Source organism: Marmota monax, unplaced genomic scaffold (assembly GCF_021218885.2).
Source record: "Marmota monax isolate L192 unplaced genomic scaffold, Marmota_monax_Labrador192_F-V1.1 WCK01_AAM20220418_F8-fsc00096, whole genome shotgun sequence".
In the NCBI taxonomy this organism is placed as follows: domain Eukaryota; kingdom Metazoa; phylum Chordata; class Mammalia; order Rodentia; family Sciuridae; genus Marmota; species Marmota monax.
Window position 1 is genome coordinate 6,571,111 of NW_026695236.1, and position 27,622 is coordinate 6,598,732.

At 40.3% G+C, this 27,622-nt stretch overlaps 2 protein-coding genes and 1 long non-coding RNA gene across 27 annotated transcripts in view; 2 read left to right on the top strand and 1 right to left on the bottom strand.

Annotated features, from left to right (window-relative positions):
• Dlg2 (discs large MAGUK scaffold protein 2) overlaps positions 1–1,934 on the top strand; it is a 2,050,987-nt gene extending 2,049,053 nt beyond the window's left edge. For all 25 annotated transcript variants that reach the window (XM_058577380.1, XM_058577376.1, XM_058577381.1 and 22 more), the window contains one exon: positions 1,108–1,934. In XM_058577380.1, the coding sequence (XP_058433363.1) occupies positions 1,108–1,214 (107 nt within the window). In that variant the 3' untranslated portion in view covers positions 1,215–1,934. The remainder of the gene's footprint in view (positions 1–1,107) is intronic.
• Positions 1,935–2,073: 139 nt separating this feature from the next.
• The window catches only part of Ccdc90b (coiled-coil domain containing 90B), a 180,013-nt gene continuing 154,464 nt past the window's right edge, over positions 2,074–27,622 (top strand). The window contains exon 1 of the mRNA XM_058577399.1: positions 2,074–5,304. Within this exon, the coding sequence (XP_058433382.1) occupies positions 5,287–5,304 (18 nt within the window). The 5' untranslated portion in view covers positions 2,074–5,286. The remainder of the gene's footprint in view (positions 5,305–27,622) is intronic.
• Positions 25,825–27,622, bottom strand: part of LOC124089395 (uncharacterized) — a 33,333-nt gene continuing 31,535 nt past the window's right edge. Inside the window, exon 3 of the long non-coding RNA XR_006850728.2 lies at positions 25,825–26,840. This is a non-coding gene — a long non-coding RNA (uncharacterized LOC124089395). The remainder of the gene's footprint in view (positions 26,841–27,622) is intronic.

The window sequence follows — 27,622 nt, forward strand, 5'->3', positions numbered from 1 at the left end:
AGTAATCAAACTGCAATTGGCCTAACAAGTAATTCTCAGCGGTTTAAAAACAAGAATTTTCCTCCTCAATTACATGGTATGGGATTAGATGTTTTATTTTATTTTATTTTATTTGTCTTATTCAGAATGTGGAAAGTGCCAGTGGCACAGCAGTTTGCAAATATTTTTGATTGCATAATATTAAGTAAAGTTTCTGTCAGTAACTAAACTGTAAGTCATGTTTCTTCCTGAAAGAACATCCAAATAGGGAAATCAAGTCAAGCAATGTACATTCTGATCATTGGTTTATATTCAGGAATAAAATATTGTAATTACTAAGTTCTGAGGGTTGTTTTTGAAGACTGAAGTCATATTTCAGTACCATTTTATATTTAAGCCCCAGTGTCATATGGATAGTTCAGATGTTTTGGAGATCTAAATAGAAAATAGTTTTTGTTCAAAGGACATAATAAAATGTGCTTAAAACTGCTCTGAGTGACTTGATGTTTTAGGTAATTCATAGTTTTAGCAGTATATGTTTCCTCTTGTGTGTTTCTTGTAAATAGTGGCCTTAACTGGTAAACATCTCATTTTATCAGATTAATCAGAGAATAAATGGGGTTTCCTGTTAAGTATTTTGAGGGCCAGAGAAGTTAACTACAGTTCCTCCCATACCCTTATTATTTCCTCTGTGTCTAAAATGCCTGGATTTCTGTCTCTGCCAAAGTAAGTAAAATAGAGAGACTCTAAGGCCAGCAGCTCTCCTTGCTAAACAGGGAGCTCTCAATCTGAAAATTGATCAATATCTCAATTCAGTGGCTAGCTCAGAGTAGGCATCCATAAAATATCTGTTAAATAAATGAATGATTCACTGTCCAGACCTACAAACAGAGATGCTGCCGGTGCGAAAACTCTGATGCATTGAATACATGCATTGAAAGCATTTTATAAATCATTAATGGACCCTGCTTATGTTAATCTTCTGCTTTGTCTTACTTGTGAAAAGTGACCTTTAAGCTTCCTGCTGACTTGTCTGTCACTGATATGAGTTTCTGTTGTTTAAGTAATGATTGGTCTTCACCACCAGGGGCTGATTTCTAACTTTGGGCATGTTTACTTTTGTTACAGCTATTGTCCAAGGAGACACCTTAGAAGATATATATAACCAATGCAAGCTTGTAATTGAAGAGCAATCTGGGCCTTTCATCTGGATTCCCTCAAAGGAAAAGTTATAAATTAGCTACTGCGCCTCTGATGACAGAAGAGCATTTAGAAGAACAAAATATATATAATATACTACTTGGAGGCTTTTATGTTTTTGTTGCATTTATGTTTTTGCAGTCAATGTGAATTCTTATGAATGTACAACACAAACTGTGTGAAGCCATGAAGGAAACGGAGGGGCCAAAGGGTGGGACAGAAAGGACACTGCAGAATGCAGGAAGGCTTTGGTTTGCTCAAAGTACCAGGTGTAGGGATGAACCTCTGACAGGCTTTCTGCCCAAGAGATGGGCAGCCTCCTCACCCCAGCAGATGTCCAGAGCTGATTTAGCTGCTGAGCTCTTTGTGTTTTTTTGCTTTAAAGAAAAGTTGCCAGCACTTGAACCTCACCAATCTTCCCATTTCCCACATCTGTAATTGGTATTCTTCGAGTTTTATAACTATGCACATCCTTTGATTTCTTAACAAGCAAAGGAAATAAAGAAGGAATAAAAGAAAGGAGTCCCTCTGGAGACGACATACTATCAGGGAAGGATAATTGTATAGTTTTCTTGACTGGCATCTGCAAAGACAAGCATTTCATAAAATTCACAAGTGTATGGAGGACTAACCTTATGAGAGGAGGGGATTCCACCTGGGATTAGCTTTATGATTGTTGATTGTCTATTTTGCCATTTATAAACTGAAAGAAGGCACTACAGATGAGAATAATTTATACAATAAAATATATTAAATGTATAGAAACGAATTTCTATAGGTTAAAAAAGTTTTGTGAAATATTTTGTAAAGACTAATTAATTGAAAGACTAAATGTATGCATTATCAGCAGATGATCAAATTCAAGAACTGGAAGTTGCACTCTCCCTTTTGTTGCCAATGATCCATTAAGAGCATCTGAGTTCCTTCCAAGTCTGACTTCTCCCTCACTTACCTCCCATGATCTCCCTTGCACACTAGTGATACACTCTTATGGAGCACATCCCTTAATGAGTTGCCCTTATGGATATTTTTAGAAGATATTTGGTTAATATACTTTTTAACTGATGGCTTTTCAGAGGAAAAACTCAAGCAAATGATCTAAAGGGAATTCTTGCTTTTCTCTAGTTAAATAACCTGGGCCCACCATGCAAATAGTTGAATAACTTTGTTCCTAGTTACTTGCTTACTTGGTTACTTAAAGGACCATTTAATATTCTGGCCAGCCATGAGTAATTAGAATTATTCTTTTTTTTGTTGTTGCACAGAGTAATTTAGAGTTTTGTAACAGCCAGAGTTGGTGTTAGAACCATGGGGAGATCTGTCCCAATATGCACTATTTCTTTGAGGAAGAGAGAAGTAAGTGTCTGGTTGGAGGGGTGAGGGGTTCAGGCTTTTTTGTTTCAGTATATAGGACAAAGAGAACCACAAGGAAAGACAATTATGACTTTGAGCTCAACCAATTGAACTGCCTTCCTTGGGGATGCACCTGGACCAAGTTTATTTTTTAATAATTATAATGATGATTTTAAAAAAGAAACCTCCCAAAGCCTATAAACTGAAACAGAAGAGTTTGTTTCCCACTTTAGAGCTGATGGTGACATCAGCGTTGGTTTTGCCTAAGGTATTTAGAGAGAGACTTTTCAGTGATATTAATAACCACTCAACTCTGGGTTCTGTGCATGCCCAGATTAAGCCCCATCGCCTTATTTCTGGGGTACATCAAGACCTGGCAGGGATTCTGCCACACTGTGCAGCAAACCAGCATGTAGGCTGGGGTGGGAGAGCAAAAGATAGAGTCATCAGAGTGATGGGGCTTCTTCACAGTAAGAACACTGGAGCTCAAAAATGAGAGTCTCTTTCCAAAAACAAGGGTTGTTCATCTTACACTAAATGCCATTGTCTGCCAGGCTGCAGTCACCAAAACAAACACAAAAATGCAAAATTATGCATCTACCTATAGAGGCTGCCTTTGCCAATGGAAGGGCTAGCAATGCATTTTCCCTCTGTTGAAAGTTAAATTTCCAGAGACATCCTTAGAGTGCTCAAAATGTTAAAGATGTGTTCATATCTGCAACTCTCCAGTTTCAGGTCAAGGCCAACTTTCATCATTATTGCTCCCAAAAGTTTTCTGCCACCAGAATGCCATTCCTGATCCCAGCTCTATTTTTAGGCCACCATGATAACTTCTTTGGTTTCTCAACTGAGCATGCAACCATTTATTTAGAGGACTGTCATTAATGAGTAGATGTTTTCTTGGGTCGTGTGATGTGCTTTCCATTTAATAGTATTGCTGTGGCTGAGTACAATCAAATTGAACCACCAACCCTTGGTTTTGTAGTAATATATTTATTTTCCTAGTGTAGATGCTTCCAGATTAGAATTGGCATTTGCACTGATTTTTTATGTAGATTTATATAAATATAGATATACATATATATTTGCTTGAAAAATCACCAAGCGAATTGGTGAGAGGGTCTTTTCCTATAGAATTTACACCTCCATTTGTTGTGTTGTCTTGCGCTTCCCAATGTTGAGGTCTCTATGGCTCCAATGAACTGGTGTATTTTGCAGCAAATCTAATGACTTGAATGGAAATGAAATGAAAGGTACCCAGATTACATCTGGTGCAAATGCACTTGGAGCCTGGGGCCAGACTGGTGCTAACATTGCAAACTTTGTCCGGAGCTCTCTCCAATCTGAAGGCTTGCTGGGGGCGCAATGTCACCTTCATATGCTGGGCCCTTTCAGAAAAGTGCCAGATCGTGTCACTGGTGCTATTTTTCATGCTCTGGTACAATGTGTAGCACCACGGGGGTCTCAGCTCTACCAAAATCAAAATCCCATTTGTCAGCCAATTGCTGGGGCATTTGGTTTTTTTGCTTTCCTCCTGCAGGATTTCTTGGCCATTTATTTTCAGGCCTTTCTCCCAGCCCCAAATTCTTGGATTGGCTCTATCTGCTTAGCAAGCCCATCTTTACAAAGCTGCACTCGGGTGCCTCTGTGAGCTGTCTTAGATCCTACTGCCAGCCCTTCTGGACGCTGAGCCAAGGGAAAGCTTTCTGCATCTCTGGTTCTTGCTTTTTATTTTCCCTTTCCTCATTCTTTCCCAGTGCTCACCTCTTCCTATCTCATCCCATCCCTCTTTGTTTTTTCCTGGCTTCTTGAAGCCACTGATCTTGTCCTATAACCCTCCTTCACTCCCTCCCTGTTCTTTGTCCACCTCTCCTTTAGTCTCTCTCTCAATGCCCTTTTTATACCTTTCCTGTCCTCTCCTCTCATCACATCTCTGATCAACTCTTCTCCTACACCCTCTTCCTTAATTTTTCTGTCCTATAAAGGGCTTATGGCTGCTTCAGATAGCAAGTCCATACACTGGACTAATGACACATATACTTGGGGTCACCATTTTTCCTACTCAGCCCAGAAAGCAAAGCTGAGTGTGAGGCCCTGACCTGGAGCCAACTCCAGCGTGCCTCCCAGAGCCAGCCTGCACCGCTGCCCTGGCAGCGATGATGCATGTGCTGTGGGCCCTGCCAGCGCCTGGGTACCTCTGCCTGAACCCTAGTCCTACACGAGCTCACTCCCAAGACCACCCCGAGTCTCTGAGGACACTTCCTTTCAGTAAAGGCAGACTCTGGCCCCAACAATTATTCTGACAGCAAACCTCTTCCTTCTCATTGAAGCCATGTCATCGCCTTGGTTTGGAGAGAGATGATTTTTTCCTCCTACTTTCTTTTTCCCATTTTCATGTGAAGCCCCCTCTGCTTTTCAGCTGGTGATTGCTCCGGTGAGATTGAATGGACTTGCTGGTAAAATGACAACTTTTTCTTTCCTGTCTTGGTCCTGCCTAAAATTCCTACCAAAAAAAAAAAAAAAATTAAGCCAAGGACTCAGGCTAGTTCTTAAATTTATCATACGAATTTGTCACTTCTAGGGAAAAAAAAAAAAAGGATCAACTCCCTTAAAGCATGTGGAGTAGCTCCTGTGACAACCAATTTTCCAGGAGACTCCCTACAGAACTCTGTGGATATACCTTTTACTTATGTGTATGTATGGTCTATGTGATATGCATATCATGTATACACATATTACATTAGGTATGAATGAATGTGGTTGGAAACTCACACACACACTCCAGTCTGTAAATATCCTTCCTCACTGAAACCTGTGCTTTGGAAATCATTTCTTGTACAGCTGTGCAGTTTCTTGTAGCAGCTGAGGACAACCTAAGACAGGAGGACAGTTTAGACAAAATGAGCTAAAAGAGTAGAGTACAGTATCTCCCTAGCAATTCCTGAGAACAGACAAACCAAGTGGGAAGGTTGACTCCCAATGGATGGCAAACTTTTCTTCTCTCCCTTTTGAATTTGTGTTTTCTAAGTGTGTCTTAACTTTTGAGTGCACCAGGTTGTACCTGTTAGATCCTTTGAATATGACAATTTTGTGCTTCTCTCTGACAGGATGTTTCTCCACTGAGCTGTAGTACAGGAGGGGAGGGAGGGGGGATTACTCCTTGCCTGGGCTGGAGTTTACAGAGACACTGCACAGCTTACACTCCTGTTAAGTGTAAATATTCAACACTTCCATTCCATTTGTGTAAAAAATAAAGCACACACGATTATAAAATCAAGATGTATATTTCATACTCAGTGTGTCCGTGGATATTTATTGCGTTTCCCGTGTCAGTGGTGGCCCCGTTGTAAAAATGCTTGATAGTGTTTATAAACATGTCATGGTTTTATTATAAGATATAAATATTAAAACATTTTATACTTTATAGAAAATTATATTCTCCCAAAGCATAATTTGTCTTATTTCATAAAGAATAGAATCATCTTTATTTTTATCAAATTTGTCTAATTTCAGAGCTAAAGTGCACTTAGGGTAGGTTTGCTCTGAGAAACATGGGCAGTGCAAATAGGAATTGACACAGTGCTTTTGTATATTTTTAAATATTTGCCTGCTTGTAGTCAGGATTTTTTGCCAAAAATGAATGGTATTTTAAAAGATAGGCTTTTAAAGGCACATCTTTTGGGGGGAAAGAATTTCCCAATGACAGAATTCCAGAAAATATTAAGAATAAAGAAAAAAATATATTTTTACCTGATAATTATGATACAAAGAGTGGCACAATTTGGGGATGCAGTGTCATTAATCTATACACATTGGGGCCACAAAACATACTAGCTCCAAAGATCTGAACATATTTTTAAAAATGTCAAATTTGGGAATCTGGATCTTCCAGATTCCTAAATTTTTCTCAGGTTAAACATGCTATCTTGTACTGACATTTAGCCAACACAGGTCTGATAGCTGGAGAACCAAAGCGAATTCCTCCCATGCAAGGGGTGAAATGTCATCAAAAATCAAACCTGCCACTCAGGAAGCCAGAATGGTTGGTCATGCCATCCCAGCCATCACTGAGAGCTATTGGCCTGACGACTGATGCCAGTCCTGGTACTTGGTGGTAAAGACCCTCAGTTTAAGATACTGACCGAAGCTGCAAGACCAATGCAGACCTCAGGTTTCAACGATTATAAAATTTTTAGCACTTGCAATATCACTTTGTTTAATATTAATGGTGACACTACAAAAAAAAAAGCCATATTCACTTCAATAGCATGTGTTTATTCAGAAGGAAAGAAAACTTTAGAAGAGCATTTGACTTTTCCTTGTGTCCTATTTCATTTCTATGTAACTATTTTTAAACCTGATGATTCTAGAAGTCTCAGAAGCTAGAAGTGACCTATACATCTCCAACCTAAAAGGGCCCAGCTATGAAGCTTTCTCTGTGGAGACACTGTGAGACCAAATATTTAGCAACAGAACTTAAAAGCCCCACCATGGCACAAAGCTAAGGGACATTTGTAGAGGGAGCCAACACGAGCTTTCTTTACACAACCACGCCTGGCGTCTTGCAGGTTGTCTAGGGAGAATGTTTTCTATGGACCAGGACTGCTGGGCCTCATATCCCCAATTTTTGTTTTCTGTGACTCAGCTGTCTCATGGGGACACCTCAAAAGGCAACACCACTGTCATCAAACTGGTTCCTTTCTCTTCTAGTATTATGGCCAAAGTGTCAAGTCCAGATCTTGTTCCTTATTTCCCTTAGCTCAAATGGGACAAAGCTGAAACAGTTGTCAAACTTTGCTAAAGGGAATTAAAAGATAATCTCATTTACGATATGAGCTTAGAGCCCAGTTCCTGGGTGGCTGCCATGAGACAAAGGTCATCTTTCTCCCACCACCAGGGGTCCCTCCAATGCGGCTAGAGCAGATGTTAAACCTTCAGTTTCCACAACTGACTCAGCAGCTGATATACCCACAGTGTATCAGCTGTGGGTTGAGGGACCCTGCTGACTCCATCCTCTTTGTTCCCATATAGTAAAATACCCATTGAGGTGATTCGTGATGATTGATCTGATGGCTCTTTCACTGTAGACTTCAAAGGACAAATGATTTTCAGCATGCTTCACAACTGAAAACTGACACATCAGTAAGACACCACTGGTCAAATTTTCAAAGCCAAAAACTTAGGCCCTAAAGGAACTGGACACTTCTAAAGGAAATGCAAATGGCCAAGAACCATATGAAATGTTCAACATCCTTAGCCATCACGGAAATGCAAATCAAAACTACATTGAGATTCTGTCTCACTCCAGTTAGAATGGTAATTATCAGGAATACAAATAACCATAAGTGCTTATGAGGATATGGGACAGGGTAGGGGAAAATAACTCTTATGCACTATTGGAGGGAGTGTAAATTAGTACAGCCACTTTGGAAATCAGTGTGGAGGTTCAAAAAACTAAAAATTAACAAATGATCCAATTATACACCTCCTTGATCTACCAAGAGAATTAAAATCAGCATACTTTAGAGATACGTGCTGTTTTAGTGAGCTTTTTCACTGCTGTGACTAAAAGACCTGACCAGGACAAATGCAGAGGAGGAAAAGTTGTTTGGGGGCTCAGTTTTAGAGGTCTCAGTCCACAGACAGCCGGCTCCATTCCTCTGGGCTCAGGGTGAGGCTAAAGATCATGGTGGAAGAGTGTAGTAGAGGAAAGTGGCTCAGGGTATTACAATCAGGAAGCAGAGAGAGATTCCACTGGCCAGATACAAAATATATACTCTAAAGGCACACACCCCCCCAATTCCCACCTCCTCTGCCACACCCTACCAGCCTACAGTGCCACTCAATTAATCCCATTAGGAAGTAATTCACTGATTGGGTTAAGGCTCTTATAACCTGATCATTTCATCTCTGAATGTTCTTGCATTGTGTCACACATAAGCTTTTGGGGGACACATCACATCCAAGCCATCACACGCACCAATCTGTAAAATTATGATGTATGGCAAAGAGGGACACAGTTCTCTCCCACTTCCTTTCAAGTCCTGTCTTCCTGGTTCTGGTTCTGGTTCTATCTTGTTTGGATGATTGGTCAGGTAACACCTGTTCTTCAAGTCTTTGAAAGGATGACCTATATGAACATTGCAGTGGAGAAGCTAAACTTACCATGAGATAAAAACACATAAAACAGGCATCATTCTGGCAAAATAAAATGGTCTCTACTTACTTCCCTCTGAAGGGAAAGGGGAAGAAAAGCATTTTCAGGTGGACATTCCAATTTTTAAATTCCTTATGACTCAAAAAAGCAAATTACAATCCACAGATCCTTAGTAATGGAGTTAGTCCATCAGAAAGGACAGATGATTTCTATTCAACAAAAATGTGAAACAAACAAGTTGAAAGGTTGGCTCCTAATTGGATTGTTTGGTTTTCATGAGCCACACCTGTCTTTGATGCCCTTTGAAATCTTCACACAGAAATATTGCATTTCACCATGCTCCTTCATCTGGCAGTTCTGGAATGAGTAACCCCTGCATTGAAGAATTCTCTCCCCCCTGGGCTTTCCAAACCAGGTTCTTATAATATTATTTACACTAATTTACTTTCAACCACCACATCTGGCTTCAGTCCTTTTCCCTAACAATCTGTGTTTTGATTACCTGAAATTCTTCCGAGTTTAAAGGAAAGTGTCACGTATTAAACTGGAGTCAAATAACCGACTAAAATTTAAGTTTTTAAGCCAACAGTCACACAAAGAAAGGCTAGGCATTGCTTAATGAAAACTGCCACACAGGAAAATGTTTCCAAAGAAGCTAGAATTTTCTCTTATTTGGTAATCATTCCTTACACTTTTGGTCAGCCAACAATAAACACTTGCCCGCAGCCTGGCTCTATTTAGATGCCAGAGTAAAAATAAATAAATGCACAAAGCACAGTCTGTTTTCTCAAGGAATGTGAGCTTCCTGGCAAAGAATTAAAAGGGGGGAAAGGGTAATTAAAATGCAGGAGCTCTAAAACAAACCTGTTAGTGCATAAGGACTCTGGAAGAGTGACCTTGACACCTGAGTCAGGCAAGAACCTCTCCTCTGATTGCCTTCATTGCTCAGACCTTAGGAAGAAATTTTATGGCAAAATTGAATATCTTCCCTGGTGTTCCTGTCAATCCCATGATATCTCATCCACAACCAATCTCATTGGCCACCTGACTGGCCTATTATATAGACAGTTTTCGTTTTGGTTGGTTTGGCTTGGTTTGCGTTTTCTTCATTGTCAGGTTTTTTTCATTTTTTGTTTTTATTTTGGTTTGGTTGTCTTGCCTGGGTGGCATGAAGATGACAGACTGGCTTTCCAGGTAAACAAAAAGGGCAGAACATGAGGTATGGGTTGGACATGAAATATGGGGAGATTAGTGGTTCATCGTCTCTAACAGGCAGCAAGAATTATCAGGAAGCAAGAAGCAACTTGAACAGTTGGCCATGATGTAGGATAATCCATGCACTTATAAGAAAGTCTGGAGAGATGAGAGTCTGTTTTCTTTGCAATACATTGACTTGTTTGATTCATAAAAAAATATCTGGCTGAAAGAAAAATGTTGTGGAAGAATTCAAGCCTCTTCCTGGTAGGCCCTTTGTCCACATTTAACCAGTCTGTGGTCAAGCACTATGGGATTCTGCCTGACTCTGGGCAGAGACCCCTTGGATGAACCAACTCCAGGCTCCTATGTCACATGTGTGGCCACCAGGACCACCAAGTTGTTTCACCCCTGTGCCCACAGCCCATCAAGACCAGCATAACACTGAGGTAGGACCAAGGCCCCCATGCTATGGGATGCTTGTTGCTTAGGTGAACTCATGGCCCAAGACCAGCCACAGGGGATGCTAGCTCAAAGTCCAATAGACTCTCCCTGGTCCTAGAGCTGTTTCAGAAGCTCCATCTGTTGGCAGATCTGAGGATGGGACCATTAGGAGCTGCGTTTCTCCAGCTGCCTTCTTCAATACATCTTTTCGTGTTTTTATGCTACTAGTAGGCACTATGGTCACTCGCCTAATCTCCTTAGCTCTTGTGATGGTAATTTGGTTCAGCTTGGTGTTCCCATGGGAAGACCATCACCAGAGGATCTTAGCTGCCATCTTGCTCTGCTCTCCCACTTAACAAGCATTTATCGAGTTGAGTCAATCGTGGCCCCTGGACTCAAGAATTATAATCGGTGGAGAGGCCTGCCTGGAGGGAAGAGCAGCATGAAGGGAAAATGAGAGGTGAGGTTGTAAGAATTAAAGAACAACTAATTCTTATTAGAGCCATCAAGAAAGCCTGGCATTTGAGCTATACCTTGAAAGTATAATAATGAGAGAGAAGGAAGATGGACATCAGGAAGACAGGAACATAAAGAAAAGCTAGAGATGGGAAAGGTAAAGGTACCTATAAGGACATGCTGATGGCCAAGCAGGGCAGATGCAGGTGCACAGAATGCTTGGTGATACAGGCACCGTGAAGAACGTGCCCACAGCCAGACACCACAGGTGTGCAGAATGCTCAGTGAAAGGCTAAAAATAGGAACCTGGAAAAGATCAGAAGAGAAGTCCTTACATTGCAAGGCAAGTGATATAGCTTAAATGATGAGGAGCTAATCAGAGCTTTAAAAATCAAATTTGCATTTCAGAATGTTCACTCTGGCAGCTGCCTGGAGAATGCACTGGAGAGGAAGGAGTAGGAGACTCAGCCATGAGGAAGAGGATAAAGGATGTGAGCATTGCTGCAGGAATTTTCTTCAGAAAGGGAGATTGGCAGGTGTGTTACACCTCTACAGTAGTCTGTCAAAGCCCAAGTCAACAACCTAGGCCCAGGATCTCTCTCACCTTTTCAAGGGCTGCACAGCCCTGGCATAGCCCCCTGACTCAAACCAAAATGTAATCATGCTCTAAGAATATTCTTGGTGCCATAGTCTTCTGCCCAGTTTTTCTTATTCCTCTTCATTAATGGGGGTGTCTATCTGCGGAGTCCTCTCAGGACTACTGCAGTTTCTACTTTCTTATCTACTATCTAGGCAAGACAAAAAGAAAAAAAAAAAGACAGCTGAGTCAGTCCATTGGAAAGAGTTTTACAGAAACTCTGCCTAATGACTTCTACTGCCATCCCCTGGGCTTTCCCAAATAGCAACAGAAGCTGGTAAATAGTTTTCAGCTAAGCATTTGGATGCCTCTAGAAAAAGCTAATAAGAAAGAAGGGAAGAATGGGAACCTCTGCTGTGCTTCCTTTGATCTCACGTCCCCTTCTACCACACCTCTATTTCTCTGCTCCTCACATAATTTCTCAAAAGATGTATCAATATATCCCATCTGTATTTCCTCACTTCCCATTCTTTCTTCCACAAATCCAGGTTCCATCCACATCATATCAAGTTGCTAAATCCAGGGAACAGACCAATTTTCTCCTTGTTCAACTAACCTAGCATTCAGGTATTTTTCTATGGAATATTATCCTTCCTCTCAGCTTCCTCAACAGCATATTTCCCTGTTTTTCCTCCCACCCCACTAGCCATTCCTCATTCTCCCACTTGCCCTCCTTCTTTATTCAGTCTCATTCAATTCAAGACTCCTTCCTGCTCTTCTGTTTTCTCTCTGATCTCACCCAGTGCCCTGGCTTTAAATACTGTCTTCTTATGCTACTGACTTCCAAATTCATGACTCCAGCCAGGATCTCACATCTGATCTCATCTCATCTATTTAGTCGCTCACTTGGCATGTCAAACTGGTTCTGTCACCAAACATGATGAAACTGAAAGTTCTACCATATCCCTGTGACCTCAACCCCCAAACCTGTTCTTCCTCTGATTTCTCTCTACTCAGTACATGGAATCTCTACCCACATGATTTCCAGACCCAAACCCAGAAAAATTCATTTTAAGCCTTTTGTCTCCCTCACTTCCCATATCCAAACCATCTGCAAGTCCTGCACATTCAACCACAGATATTTTGCCAATTTGTTTTTACTGTCAGTACCACCACCCTAGTGGCCCCATCAACACTCTCCTCAACTACTACAATTTCTTCCTCATTATTTCCCTTTTCTCCAATCTTGCTCAACTTCTGTTGATCTACAGAGGCCAGAAGTGATCTTGTGATATTGTACATTGGGTCATGTTTATCTCTACTCAGAATTCCACAATGACCATGCCTGCCCATTGCTCTTGGAATAAAGCTGAAATCCCCTTGGTAGGTCTTACTTGATTCTTCCTACCGCTCCAGTTTTCCCCTCACTTCAAGCCAATTGGTCTTCCATCAGATACTCTAATTGACCAGATTCTTTGCCATGTTAGAAACTTGCAATTTGCAGTTCCCTGTGTCTGGAATGCCCTGTCCTTTGCTCCTCATATGACTGACTCCTTCTCAGCCTCCATGTTTCAACTTCAGTGTCAACTCAGAGAGACATTCCTTCATAAACATACTGAAGATACCGACTGTTTCCCACTGCTGTCTGCCACAACATTCTGCTCATTTCTATTAGGCTATTGACCTGAGTTTGCAATTCTTTCCAAATATTTTTAGTTGAAAATGTATCATTTGTTAAATTTCCTGTGAGTGGTTGATTTCTTTTCCAGACTATCCCCTGTACATAATACCCTACCTGCTACTCAATAGGCACTTAGTTAACTAAATATTTATTGAACAAATGGTTCTTGGAACAAAAAGTGAAGAATATAATGTTACATTTAATCTCTCCCAAAATCCTATCAGTTGGGTATTTTTATAGATGAATAAACTGAGGATCAAAGAAGTTATATAACTTCCCCCAGGACTTGCAAAGAGTAAAAAGAGAAACAAGAATTCAAAACCAGATTAGGCAGGTTCCAGAGCCTGTTCTCTTGTTCCACAGGAAGCTGACCTCACCCCCAATACACACACACACACACACCATATCTTCAGAGTATCAATCACTCTAGTGGGTCATTTTGTGCTTTTCACGTGGCCAGAGAGTCAAGAAAACAGTGCCTATTGCTTAACATGAGACAAATAATTGAAAAATCAGCCTAGATTTCATTATCTTCCCACAACTAATTGTACCTCCTTAAAAACCTGATTCTGAAGGCAGGAAGAAATCATTTTAATTAGCAATGGGTAGCCTTTTTTCCTAAACAAGTCTAAAATCTCCATTTACATTGAAGAAGGTTTTAATTAACAAGAAAAATGACTGTTTCCATGACATATGAAGAAAAGAGTGAAACTGGTCCAGATCCTTCACAACTCCCTGGAGACATTCTACATCTCTCCAACCCTACAAGGGTCTGTGGCAGCCAGTTTAATCATGAATGTTTCTTGGTAAACTGGTTACCTTTTCCTCTTTTTATCTCGTATTGATTATGAAGTTAGACTAGAAAGCAATAGTTATGCCCCTCCCTTATACTTCCTACCTACTTTATATCATTCTTGGCACTTCAATTATCATTTTAACAACTTGCTGTTCAGCTTTGTTGTTAAGAAACCTTTTTCATTGTGTTTAATCCAGATTTTTCAAATTTATATGACCATGGAACTCTTTGCCCATAGTATTGTGTTGGGAGCTGCTCTGGATAGGAGCTGTGTGCACACTGTTAAATCCTGAGTAAAGGGGTACTAAACAGTTTTTTCACCCATGATACATTGGACTTTACCTCCACTCAGATAATGAGGTGTGGCTCCAGGAGTGGGCTTTACCTGGTGGAATGAGTTACACTCACCTGTTCCTTTGTAATCCTACCCTTTGCCCTTTTTCGGATAGAATGTTCTATGGAATAGCACCCCCAATAAAAGGCAAGCCTCAGAACATGCCCCCCATCTCTCTCTCATCAGCCTCTCGAGTCTTTCTCTTGCCCCCCCTTTGTGGGAGCCTGAGGCCAGGAGCCGGGGAGGCTGTCCTGAAGCTCAGAAAAAGGTATTCCATGTCTGCATGGTCTTTTCGTATCACTCCAAATTCACTTGAGTGACTTTGGTTCAGTAGCCCACGCTGGATGAGGACTACAAGATTGTCTGCAGGGTTAACCACCACCAATTCCTCCCATCCCTATGTGCACTTGATCTAAGCTGGCCTGGAGATTTATCTCATCCAATATGATGTGACAATGACGTTGCTCCTGTTCTGGACTGAATCCTTAGGAGGCCTGCCAGATTGTTTTGCTGTCTTACAAACCAGCTACCATGTAAGAAATCAAACCACCCTACTGGAGGGAGGTGCGGTGTCTCCAACTATTCCAATCACCCTAGTTGAAGCTAAGCATGTAAATGGAGACTTCTTGGATGTTCTAACCCCAATCAATTTCTTAACTCAGTGCAGCCTCATGAGCAAACCCAGTCAACACCACATGGAGCAGAAAATGGCATAGTTGAGGCTAAGCAGCCCCAGAAACTCAAGAAATAATAAATAGTTGTTTTTTTAAGCCACCAGATTTTAGGATGATATTATGATTTAGATATTAGTTATCTCCCCAAAAGCTCGTATGTGAAACAGTACAAAAACATTCAGAGGTGAAATGATTGGATTATAAGAGTCCTAATCTAATCAGCAAATTAATCTCCTGATGGAGATTTACTGAGTGGTACCTGAAGGCAGGTAGGGTGTAGCTGGAAGAGGTGGTCATTGGGGGCATGCCTTTGGGGTATATATTTTGCATCTGGAGAGTGGAGTCTCACTCTCTTTGCTTCCTGATCATCATGTGAGCCTCTTCCCTCCACCATATCTTCTGCCACATTGTTCTGCCTCACCTTGAGCCCCGAGGAATGGAGCTGGCCATCTATGAACTGAGACCTTTGAAACCATGAGCTCCCAAATAAACTTTTCCTTTTCCAAAATTTTTCTTGTTGTTTGGTCACAGTAGCAAAAAAGCTAACTAAAACAGGTAGTTTGTTACATAAATAGAAGTAAACAGTACAATATATTATAGATCTCATGTTCTATCACAGTCAATTTGAAAAATCCCTATACTTTACAGATAGGAATAATGAAATCCAAGGAACCCCAACTTTGAATTGACTTCTCCCAAGATCATCTAGTTTTCTGGAACATAACTTAACTCTCCTGATTGTCCAGTGCTCTAACCACAACACGTGCTACTTCTTGTCTTATTATCAGCCAACAGAATTTTTCCAGTGTGACTTTTTCCTGGTCTGATGGTTGATTTAATTTGACACATTGGGATCTTAAGTCATTAGAGATCTCTAGAATATTTAAATCATCCAGGTTCAATCAAGGCTCATAATTATAGTTTTATTTATTTTCTAATTCTTCCCATTGAGGTTTTCCCCTTATTTTTGTGGTTTACACAGAAGTCCCCTCTCCTTTATTGTCATGGTTAAATAACAGTAAAGAGCCTGTGCTCTGACATCAACCACTCAGAATTCAAGTACCAGCTTCACTGAAGACTTTAGTCAAGTTCATTCACCTAAGTCTCAATTTCCTTGTCAATAAAGTGAGAATATAAAAATGCCTGCCTATTATTTAATTTTTAGTATTTTTATTATTTTATCACAATTTTTTCCATGTTTTCATTAACAAAAAGCATACAGCCAATCAAAATATCTGATCATCACGAGATAACCAGTGTTGCCATTATGAGCTGAAACAGTTCTTTCTAAAAAGCAAGAAGATTTATGTTTCATCTGAGTTCATCTGAGTGGTCTTTGGTAGGTAAATGGCTAATAGTTTCTAGGTTTTGGAAGGTGATAGTATAGGGGATTTTTTTTCAAACCACCTACCTGAGTGGCTGAGGCCCCAAAATTGAGCTGACAAAAGACAGATTAACAAGAGAACATACACAATATTTTTAATATAAATTTTACATGACACAGGAGTCTTTATAAGGAAATGGAGACCCAAAGAGCTGGTTTAAGTCTGAGCATTTTTATAATAGGTCTGGTGAAGAGTAGAAAACCAAAGGAAAGTGTGATAAGACAAATTGATATCAGTTAAGGATAGTAAAATGGGGAAATTTAGAAAAAGCATGTCCATCTGTATTTCTCTCAGTGTCTCCCATGCCCAGAGATAAGGATGTGCCTTTCCTCTAGTTAGAGGAGTTTATAGGGAGACCATGCTCCCATGAGGACCTTAGGAACGTCTTTAGAGGAGAAGGTGAAGGCCAGAGAGTCTCTTCAGCTTAAACTGTTCAATATGCTAAACTGCCATGTTTGGGGGTAACATGACCTAAACTCCATCACTAGAAAGGACTGGTGGTGCTTTATTTTTATTTACAGTGACCCTAAAGGAAGTATTGGTCCGGAGAATATCCCTTCCAGCTTTGAAGTTTTGAAATTCTATAGACAAGTCTTTTTTCCCCCCAGAAATCACCTAGCAAAGGGGTCACAGCTTCCAAGGGACTGGCATGGGCCCCCACTCTTTCTGGGGGCTCTAGAGGATATTGTAAAATGACATGACCCTAGTGTGAATTGATGGTAGAAGAACCATCTATAGGTCTGTGAGTTCATTTCCAGGCATGAAGGCATGTGATCAGTCTGCCACTGGGATACATCCAGTGTCTATCGGTTAATCTTTGAAGGATAGGTAAGTATCACCAAGTAAAAGGGATTTTTGAAGATAATATATCAAGGGTATTGGATGAGTAAAGTTGCTGGTTCCTAAGTGTTCAATCAGAGAGTGGATTTAAAATTTCATTAAGAACCACAGATTTTAAAATAATCTTTTAAAATGAAAGTCCAGCCTTCAACATCTCAATGCCTATATTTCTCCTGGAAGTAATAAGATTTTTTTTTTCCGTTGGGAGTCAAATGCTAGAGAGAAGTACTTTCTGATATTTGTGGTTTGGTGTTTGCACAGGGTCTTTGCATTTCCTGTTTAAGAAAAGCTTTTCTGACCAAGCCTGATAAATCATTTTTTGTTTTCCCTGCACTTTCAAATTAAATAAAACAACTCGGTAACCTCGCTGCCTGGTTTTATTTGCTTTATTTGTTTGTTTGCTTGTTTGCTGCTGAGGATTGAAACCAGGGCCTGGACCATTGCTTAGGACTACATCCTCCTGCCCCTGGGTTCTTAACTTTCCAACTTTTCACCCTAAACTTCACAAATAACTTCAACCCACTGTGCCTAAATTTCCATGAAAACTCCCTCTTCCTGCCTTTACCTATAATCAGTTGTTTTCTTCCCTATCCTCTCTTCCATCTGCATTTTTACAAATTCTGTGTACCCTTTCTCTTCCCAGTTGACTGTGAACACTTCTAAGCCATTTTTAAACCAGGAGTTAGTCTGGGTTTATATTTCAACTTATTACATGTGTGACCTACAGTAAGTTACTTAATCTCTCTAAACTTCAGGGCCTTCATTTATAAGAAACAGGTAATAACAGCACCTGACTCATAAAGGTTATTGTGTAGATGAAATAAGAAAATGATAATAAGCATCCCAAAAGAACCAGACCACATATTCATATTGTGATAATTCTGGAAAGATTGCAAAGAAGAAGGCAGCTCACAAGAACTGATTAACTTTTCAGACATTTTTGTAAGCCAGTTATTAAATATAGGCATCTCTAAAAAAATTAATTCTACAGGCTTAAAATTAGCTGTTATATTAAAAGCAAAGGTAATTGTGTCAGTCAGCTATTGCTGTGACAAAATACCTGAGAAAATCAACTTGAAGGGAGAAAGATTTTGGGGGGCTTGTGGTTTCAGAGGTTTCAGCCTGTGGTTGCTTGGCCCCATCACTTTGGGCCAGAGATGAGGCTGAACATCATGCTGGAGAGCACATGATTGAACTAAGATGCTCACTACATGGTAGCCAAGAAGCAAAGAAACAGAGAAAGGACTAGGGTCCCAGTATACCCCAAAAGGGCACAATTAGGCCCCACCTCCTGAAATTTCTACCTCCTCCCAATAATGCCACCAGCTGGGGACCAAACCTTTAACACATGAGCCTCTGGAGGACACTTCAGATCCAAACAGTAATAAATACTCAAAACTCATATTTGCCTCATTATTTTATTTCCTTTTACCATTATATATGTTTTTGAGACACTCAACATTTATTATAGATCTGTGGCAGGAATATACTATAATGGAATGCTACTGTGCATCTTTTCCCAACTTCATACTGAGGGACATACTACTGATACCATGAAATCAGCCATGGTAGAGCATTTATACCACAGAAACTCCAATGCTACAAATCAGGACTGTCCTCAATTCCACCCCTAAACCAGTTATTAAAACCTTTACCCACAGGCTACAGTCATGGCTTAGCGGTAGAGCACTTACCTAGCATGAGTGAGGCACTGGGTTTGATCCTCAGCACCACACAAATATAAAAATAAAGATATTGTGTCCACCTATAACTAAAAAATAAATATTTTTTTAAAAATTTCCCACAGCAGCATATATACAAAAACCACAAATACCCCAAGCTGTTATCATCTCTAAGCCCAAAAAGACAATGAGACGGAACAGTTACCAGATTTGGAAAGAGAAATTTGTGCGAGAACATCACTTTGACAGTCACAATGAGACACCACCAACCAAAAGTGACCCTACAAGAACAAAGTCCGGGAGATAAATCCCTGCCCTCACTTCCATCTCCTCTTCCAGGGCTTCACGTCTCCACTTCCTTCCAATGTCAAACCAAATAGATGTCTGAAGGCAGAGGGTCCCACACAGCTCTGTTCCTGGAGCAGACAGCAGGATAGCGGAGGGTAGAGAATAAGTCAGGCAGGACAGATGGAAGGGATCCAGCCTGGTAAACAGTGCTATATCCAGCACACAATAGAAACTCGATGTTTTTATTATTATTTTAATTAGTTAAACTCAACAAAAACTTATTAAATGTTTTACCAAATAGTCTTCTCTCAGGAATCTTCCATCCAATATAGAAGCATGTAAATAGATAAATTGCACATCAGTGCACAGAGTGCTATTACTAATGGAGAAAAATAATTCTGTCTTTTATATGACAAACCTCTAGGGTGCAGAAACTCTCACAAAAAGCAATCAATAAATATCTGTCAAATGGATATATTTTTATTTCCCCTCAATCCCTAATACTGTTTATTACAGAATCTTTAAAAGGGAGGAGATAGGAGGGGAACTAGTAATTTCCAAGCTCCTCTGTGGGCCAGGTGCTTTGTATTTATTATCTCATTTCATTACCAAAATAAAAGAATGTAAAAGAGTATATTAAAATCTAAATTGCAGATGAAGAACCCAGATGATGACTATCAGATACAAAATAGTGTTAGACATACATGAGGAGGAAATTTCAAACTTGGTATCCAAGAACTTGCACAATCAAGAGCCAGATGGTGGATGTTAGACAAGATTTTGAAGCAATTTTGTGAAGATTTTAGGAACTATTGGAGTGCCAAGAGTTTCCCCCCTTGGTGGCAAAGAGGGAGTATTCTTGCCCTCTTGACTCAAGCCTACTAAAGAGTGTTTATGATCCCAGATCCTAAGGTACATCCTCTGGAGGTTAGGGGTTCAGGGATCTGGTGTTTGGGTCCCAGCCAGGAAATCGAGCTGCCAAGATAAACAGCCTGGTAAACTCCTTTGGTAGGAGAGCTGGCAAAGCTGCAGTTTTAAGATAAGATTGAATTCCCTGAGATTTTTGATGAGCAAGGATTTCCTGTGCATCAGGTGTTAATCATGCAGAAGCAGCAGACATTTTGAAGGTATTTTATCTTTGGTAAATAGCATATCCTAGTGGGTATGAAGGGACCCATCGGTGAGTCTATGTGGAACACACCACTGCAGAACCAAGGACCAGGGATGAGCACCTGACAAAGGTGGTGGAGAGTGAAAGAGTCCAGCAGCTCGCACAAATAAAGGCTTTTTTGGTTCCTGGTGAGGGCCTGCGTCCTGGTTTGTAGATGGCTGCCTTCTCACTATGTGCTCCCAAGAAGCAGAGGCTGAGCATCCAACACCAAATGGACTCCAATATTAAATTACAAGTGTACTAGCCACATAAAAATGCTTTTTACCTTCCCCGTGCACTAGCCCTCGCCTGCTACAGCTATGAGAGGAAGGAAAGACAGAAAGGAGAAGCAGCTCCAGTTCGTCCTTTCTCAGCTGGGCTTCTGATCTTCTAATATAAAAAATTTTTTAATTGGATAAATAATACAGATTTTAAGTGTCCTGGGCTGGGCTTTCTAAAACCTGAGTGCAACCAGGAGAGCTTTAAGATATACTTAGTTATCAGTTGTTGAGGAAAATAAGCTATTTTATTCTTTTTTTTTTAAGAGAGAGAGAGAGAAAGAATTTTAATATTTATTTTTTTTTTTTTGGTTTTCGGCGGACACAACATCTTTGTTTGTATGTGGTGCTGAGGATCGAACCCGGGCCGCACGCATGCCAGGCGAGCGCGCTACGGCTTGAGCCACATCCCCAACCCTATTTTATTCTTTTACCCTTATGGAATCCAGCTTATTTAATAAACTACTTATACATGTGCCCCTTCTTATACAAGGGGAATTCTGGTATCTATGATAAAATAATGTGCATGCAATCTTTGGAATTAGACCAAACCACATAGTCTCTCCAACCCAGCACCTGTTAGCCATGTGACCTTGAAAGTACTGCCTCTGTTTGCACCTGTTTCCTTCCCTGCATAATAAAAATAATAATCACCCCTACTTAATGAGGTTATTGTAAAAGTCAAATTTGGCAAGCTATGAGAACCAGCCTTTAAACTGTAGTCTCTAAAGCTCATGCTAAGATTTATATATAAAAATGTTCCAAATTGGAAACAACCAAAATCCTTTGAAAACAGGAGCATAATTAAACAAACAATACCACATCTGTATAAACTGAGTGGCCAGTTCTCTGCATGCCACATCAGTCTTTTCTCTTCTTAATTCCCACCATAGTATGTATCATTTGTCCCTTGACACAATCAATGAATAGAGCCACTGGCACTAGAGAGCTATTTGGTTCCCAGTACCAGAGAGAAAGACATGCTGAATAAAATTAAATTATAGTTACATTAGGGGACTTTATGACAGTTGAATTTACTTCTGGTATCTAGAAATCAAATAGGTCAAGAGACAGAGACTTGTAACTTCCACAAATTCTAATTTTACATCAACTGTCTTTCTTCTTGAGTTCATCAAACCATCGGCTGTGCTGACATTGGAAACGCCCACCTTTGATGTTTCACTGGGCCTGTCCTCAAGTGTTTCCAATATGTCAGGTTACTTCAGAGGGGCATACATTCATTTTCTGGAGACACATCAGAAGTGTTTTTCACCTCTGAAGTCATCACATCCCACTTCCATCACCATTTCCTGTATTGCCTGGTCCAGATTGCTTCAATATCACATCCCCGACAGTATTGCCATATTCACTGAGTTGTCAATGCCGATTCCGATTATTATTGTGCTAGGAAAAAGGCTCACTTAGATAACGAAGTCATGACAGTGAGGCCATGGGTCGAGCCACAATGACACTGATGGTCATATCACTTAGCCCTTCACTAACCAGCAAATACAGCCATACCTGTAATCCAACCAATGGGGGACTCTAAGTGTTGGGTACCCTGGCCCTGACAATGTTCTTATCTTTCTCCCAGACACCCGAACAGTATTGAAGAAACCAATCCCAAATCTCACCTGCCTTTAGACTCTACACTTTGTCTGGTAATGGACTTCCTGCTCTCCTCTTTGTCAGTATGGCATTTATTACATCTCACTGGTTTACTCCTAGCAATATGTTGTAAAGAAACACAGTCCACGCTACTAAGAGTTACTTCAAAATAACTCATGTCTCTTACTTGAATACCTCAGACATCACAAGGGGAACACAAACTTAAAGCCCCATAATTTTTTTTTTAAATACCCTTCCATTCTTTTCTTTTCTATCTACTACCCTTCTGTTTGGGAGCTGGGCCTTTTAATTTTTTTTAACCCTTCCTCCAATTTCTCAGGACCTCCTCACCACACACCTGTTGGAATTTTCCACTTTTCTTCAGATTCTCCATGAGAAAGTCCCAGAATTGGTATGGCAGGTAGACTCCTGCTCAAAGGCAGAGAAGATACGTTGGGAGCTTTCCCACTTTAATAGCTATGTCCCAACACACTGGCACTGCAGAGCGACTAGAGCTCTGCCCCAGGTTAGCCAATGGGTGAGGGCAGGGGCCACTTTGAAGAGCAGTTCTTAGTTCAGCCAGAACTGTTTTAAATAAGAATACTAATGTTTTCCTTGAAGTTACCTAGTTAAGGGAATAGAGTTTTCTAGAAGAGACTCAAGTTCCCTTTCTTCTCTGGCTTCCAGAAGGGCAGACAAAGGACTGTGGGAGGGATGGCAGGCAACAGAGACTGAAGTCAGTCCAGGACTGTCCAGCAAAGCCACTCGAGGTGGTTCCTGCAGGGGAAACATACCTCCAGCATATTGTATCCATTGCATGAAACCTAATGAGTTTCCTTTGTTTGTTTTCCCTCTAAAAACAAAGAGATTGAAATTTTATTTCTGAAAGCTATAATGGAGGAAGATTAACAGGCCCTGTCAGGGATGAGAAAGTTAAGTCTTTAGTGACTCTCTACATGGCCAACACAAAATTGCAGCTACATACCATTAAATTGCGGTTTTGAATGATATTAAATGGCATAGGGGATTTCTAAGAACAAAATAAGCAGAATACAAATTTCATAGAGCATTACAGAAAAATCCTGTTTTCTTAGAGCAAAAGAACATGCACCTGGAAAAAAAAATGTAGCCACATTTATCTCTCAAGTTGCATAACTTTTTATTTTTATTTGTTTCTTTCTGTATTTTCTTAAGTATTATAATTTTAATTAAAAACTTAGAAAAAAACACTCATGAGAGTGAGCAGCTCTCTAGTAGCCCATAAGTGTGCAAGGACAGCACCATTCAAGCTCACTTGCACCCTGAGCTGCTCTCAGGCTTCCCAAGCTTCATCCTAAGGTCTTCATCTAGTTCACTCCATTGTGCCCACCATCCTCTCTGATCAGCACCTGTTCCCCCCACCCCCTTAACTGTGCCTGCACCCTGGGCGTCTAGAGAAGAGACAATGGGGGAGATTGAATAATCAGCAGCTATGCAGCCAGTAAAAGAGGGAAAAAGGGAAAAGCAGGTGACCATGCTCTTTTTATGTAGAAACTGACAGCAAGATATTCTAGATCCATCTGCTGCTCTGAGGAGGTAGAACAAAACATCTGGAGAAGCCTCCTCAGACACATTCAAGGGCATCTCTGTGCAAAGCTAAATTTAGCTGCTGTATTTCCATGGGAACAAACACAGTCCTTATCTTCAAGCCTTTTTATTTTTTATGAGGGGCAATTTATGGGCAACATGATCATCTGCAATATACTTATGAAAGCTTTCAGAAAACAAGGCTGATTCCCAAGAGAACTTGCTGAACCAAACCCAATGTGGGGCCTGAGGCTAGTCTTGGTGGTTTCAGACCCAATTTTATCACCATCTTCATGCTATGAACGTACACAAGTGCATAAGGAAGAAATAGAAAATGAGAATAAGGATTCACTAAAAATTTAAATGATATTATATCACAGTTATGATTCCATAGCAATTCCACTCTTAGGCATATACCTAAGAGGACTGAAAATGTATGTCTACCTAAGAACTTCTATAAGGATGTTCATTGCATCATAATTCATAATAGTCAAAGAGTGGGAACAACTCAAGTCCATCAACTGATGAATACAAAAATAAAATGCGGTAGATTCTTATAGTAGAACACCACTAAGCAAATAAAAGGAGGAAGTACTGACATCTGCAACAATATAGATGAAACTTGGAAACTTCAGGCAAAGTGAATTCAGCCAGACAAAAAAAGGCAACATATGGATTCTACTATGTGAAATGTCCAGAATAGGCAAATTCATAGGGACAGAAAAGGTTCACAGGATCAGAAATGGAGGAAAGAGAAAGTTAGGAGAAATTTCTAACTCAGAATTCCTTCTGAGGATGATGGAAATGTTCTGGGATTAGTGGTAGTGGTTGTACCTACCACCTTGTCAAGGCTGGGGATGTAGCTCAAGCGGTAGCGCGCTTGCCTGGCATGCGTGCGGCCCGGGTTCGATCCTCAGCACCACATACAAACAAAGATGTTGTGTCTGCTGAAAACTAAAAAAAATAAATAAATATTAAAATTCTCTCTCTCTCTCTTTAAAAAAAATGTTAACTAACAAATTATATACCTTAAAAAGGTGAATCCTATGTTATGTAAAATTTTGATCTACATAGATTTTAATCTCAATTTTTTAAAAATTAAAAGAATGGAGGCTTAGTGCTGGAGAAGTAGCTTGGTGGTAGATAAGCATGAGACCCTGGCTTCAATCCCAGTACTAGAGTAGAAGGAGAAGGAGAAGGAGAGAGAGGAGGAGGAGGAGGAGGAGGAGGAGGGGGAGGAGGAGGAAGAGGAAGAGGGCTGCTTAGAGGATGAGATCATCTGATTAGCTCTCACTTCAGAGCCCCAGATGAAATCCATATCAGCCATAACATTTGACCAGTATGGGTTCTGAGCAATGGGGTATTTGTATAGTTTCGGTGCTTTGTAGTAACTGATCTGACCCTATGGTGTTGCCCTGCCCACCACACAAATAGAACTACATAGGTGCCCATGGCTCACTCCATGCTACTGGATAGGTACTGGTCTGGGCAAAAGGACCAGTTCCAGAGATCCCCTGCTTCTTTTTGTTTCTAATTGAAGATTTTTGTTATTGCAGCCTGGACTGATATAGCTTCAGGTCTTGAGTGTGACAGAACCTGCAGATACTGCCATTCTTTGTTTTGGGTAAGGATGGGGGAAAGCAGGATCAACAGAGACAGTAATATAAGGAAATTCTTAAGAGTGCCCTGTGGTAAACCTGAAGGTCAGCCTGGGATGTGATGTCCTTATTCATTCTAGTTAGTCTTCTGCGGATACCCATGACCCCAGAGCATCTGGCTGAGCAAGGGGGTCTCTGGGCGGGCAGTGAGGATGGGACAGGGAATCCCACCAACATGTTGCCTCTTGCACTTATTGCACAATTAGCCTCAGTGAACTATTCATTTGTTGACCTTGAGCTAGTTGTTAAAGAATAATGGATAGGGAGGGATCCACCAGGGTTGTTACAAGGACAGTTTCCTTTCCTAAGTAATGAAGCTGTCTTTTCAACACAGCTGTGCCTTCAAATGCAGGTTGCCGACCCAGGTAGAGACACAGCAGCAGCACATACATTAAGAGGCTAAGCCAGCACCACTGACATCCCCCACGAGATGCTCTTTCTCACTTTGTGAAACTCATCTTTCCGTTTTACTTTCCTTCTTTTCAAAATTTTGATAGTTATGGAAATGGCATTTGTCGATTTAGTACTTCTCTTCAAAGGGTTTCCTTAATAATTTGGCTTGTATTCTGCCTATTTAATTTACGAACCTCATGCTCTATCTGTGCTACTGAATTGCTATGTCTTTTCATCTTCTTAACAACGTCTGTGTCTCTTTGAGCAAAGAATGTTTACAGAATTAGCTGAATCTATACGGCCTTTCAAGGCTTTTAAGACTTCTCCTTTTTCTCTTCTAAATTAAGGAAATGGATTTCTTAAACTATAAGAAAAAAAGTTGATTTTTTAAAATCCCTCATTTAAAAATTTCTTAACTTTGCCACTAGAGCTAATTCCAAGCAGAGCTGGAAAATGAAATGGAGTCATTGTTTTCCCTCATCCACTTCCATGCTTCTGTTTTGTTAGCTGGTGATAAGTTAAAAATTTTTTATTTTGCTCTAAAAGGGTGAATGGCCACCTTGGAACAGTCAGGTCATGTTAAGCCAGTTGCTGAGAATTTTAAAAATCAAACAAGGAAAAAACATTATATATGTTTTAAACTCCTAGATGATTTTTTACAGTCTCTTCTCAACTCAGATATATCTTATATCACCATAACAATTTGTATCCTGTAACAAATCATTAAATAAATGACAAAAAGGAGAGTCTAATTTGCTGTTAGTTTTTGTTGTTTTTGAAGGGCTATCAGTCAGATGCATAGTTCCTCATTTCATAACCTATGTCCCACTAATTTAGGCTCAGAAATTTCAGAACCATCTCTCCACTTTCAATTTTTGGTTATTACCATGACACATGAAGGTCAAGTGTCCTTTCTCCAGTCACCCCGCATCTCTTTGGCAAAGATCACAGGAAGGGAAAAGGGTTTTTGCTTTGATTGACACAGTCTTCCTAACGCTTCCCACGTGCTCCAACAGCAGCTTCAACCTTCTCTGTGTCACTTCGCTGTACTTCCAATGATCACTTCCAATGATCCATTTACTTCATGACCTCTCCTAGACTCAGGAGCACAGGAATCACAACTTATTTGTTGTTTGAGTCCTTATTCCTAGAACAGAGAGATAAATGTTACATGGAGCAGGACACTTACTGGATTGAGAGGCTGGGCATTCTGAGATTGTTGGAGGTAACTCAGGTAAACTGGCCATATCCTTTGTAGAAAGTAGGCACAGAATCCCTGTGCATTGACTGTCCAAACTGCCCAAGAAATTCAAAGCCAGAATGAAGCAACTCCCCAATCATTTTTATCTGAAAATGTTTATCTAAGAAGAACTCCTACGTAAAGGAAAGTTACCCCCCCACACAGTACCATTATGAACATCTGCTTGCCTACCAGATATGTAAAAAAAAAAATATTGACAATTGTTAATATTTGGCCATATTTGCTTTATCTATAGCTATTAAACATATAGATATTTAAAAATAGCTTCAGGTTTAAGAAAAATATGGTCTTTATGGAGAAAATATCTAAAGCAAAGACATTAAAGCGTCATTCCATTGCCCAAAGAATGAAGAGGTGATCCCTTTTCCAGACTTTTAAGGCCTCTGTGATCTGAGTCTTGTTGACTTCATTTCTAGATATATCTGTGGCTGCTCCTCCACCTCATGTATTTTCCAGCCAGGCAGAACTATTCTAAATTCTAGGATCAGCATCCAGCTTTCTCTCTTCTCCCTCTGGGTCTTCATGCATGCTATTCCATTTGTGTGGTGTGTCCTACTGCCATCCCTCTTTTATCTGGCTAATTTCTACTTTAGCTCTTCAGGCTATCCAGGCTGTTTAGAAGCTTTTGCCATCTGCTTCCATTGTGCCCCTATCAGAGCTAAAATATG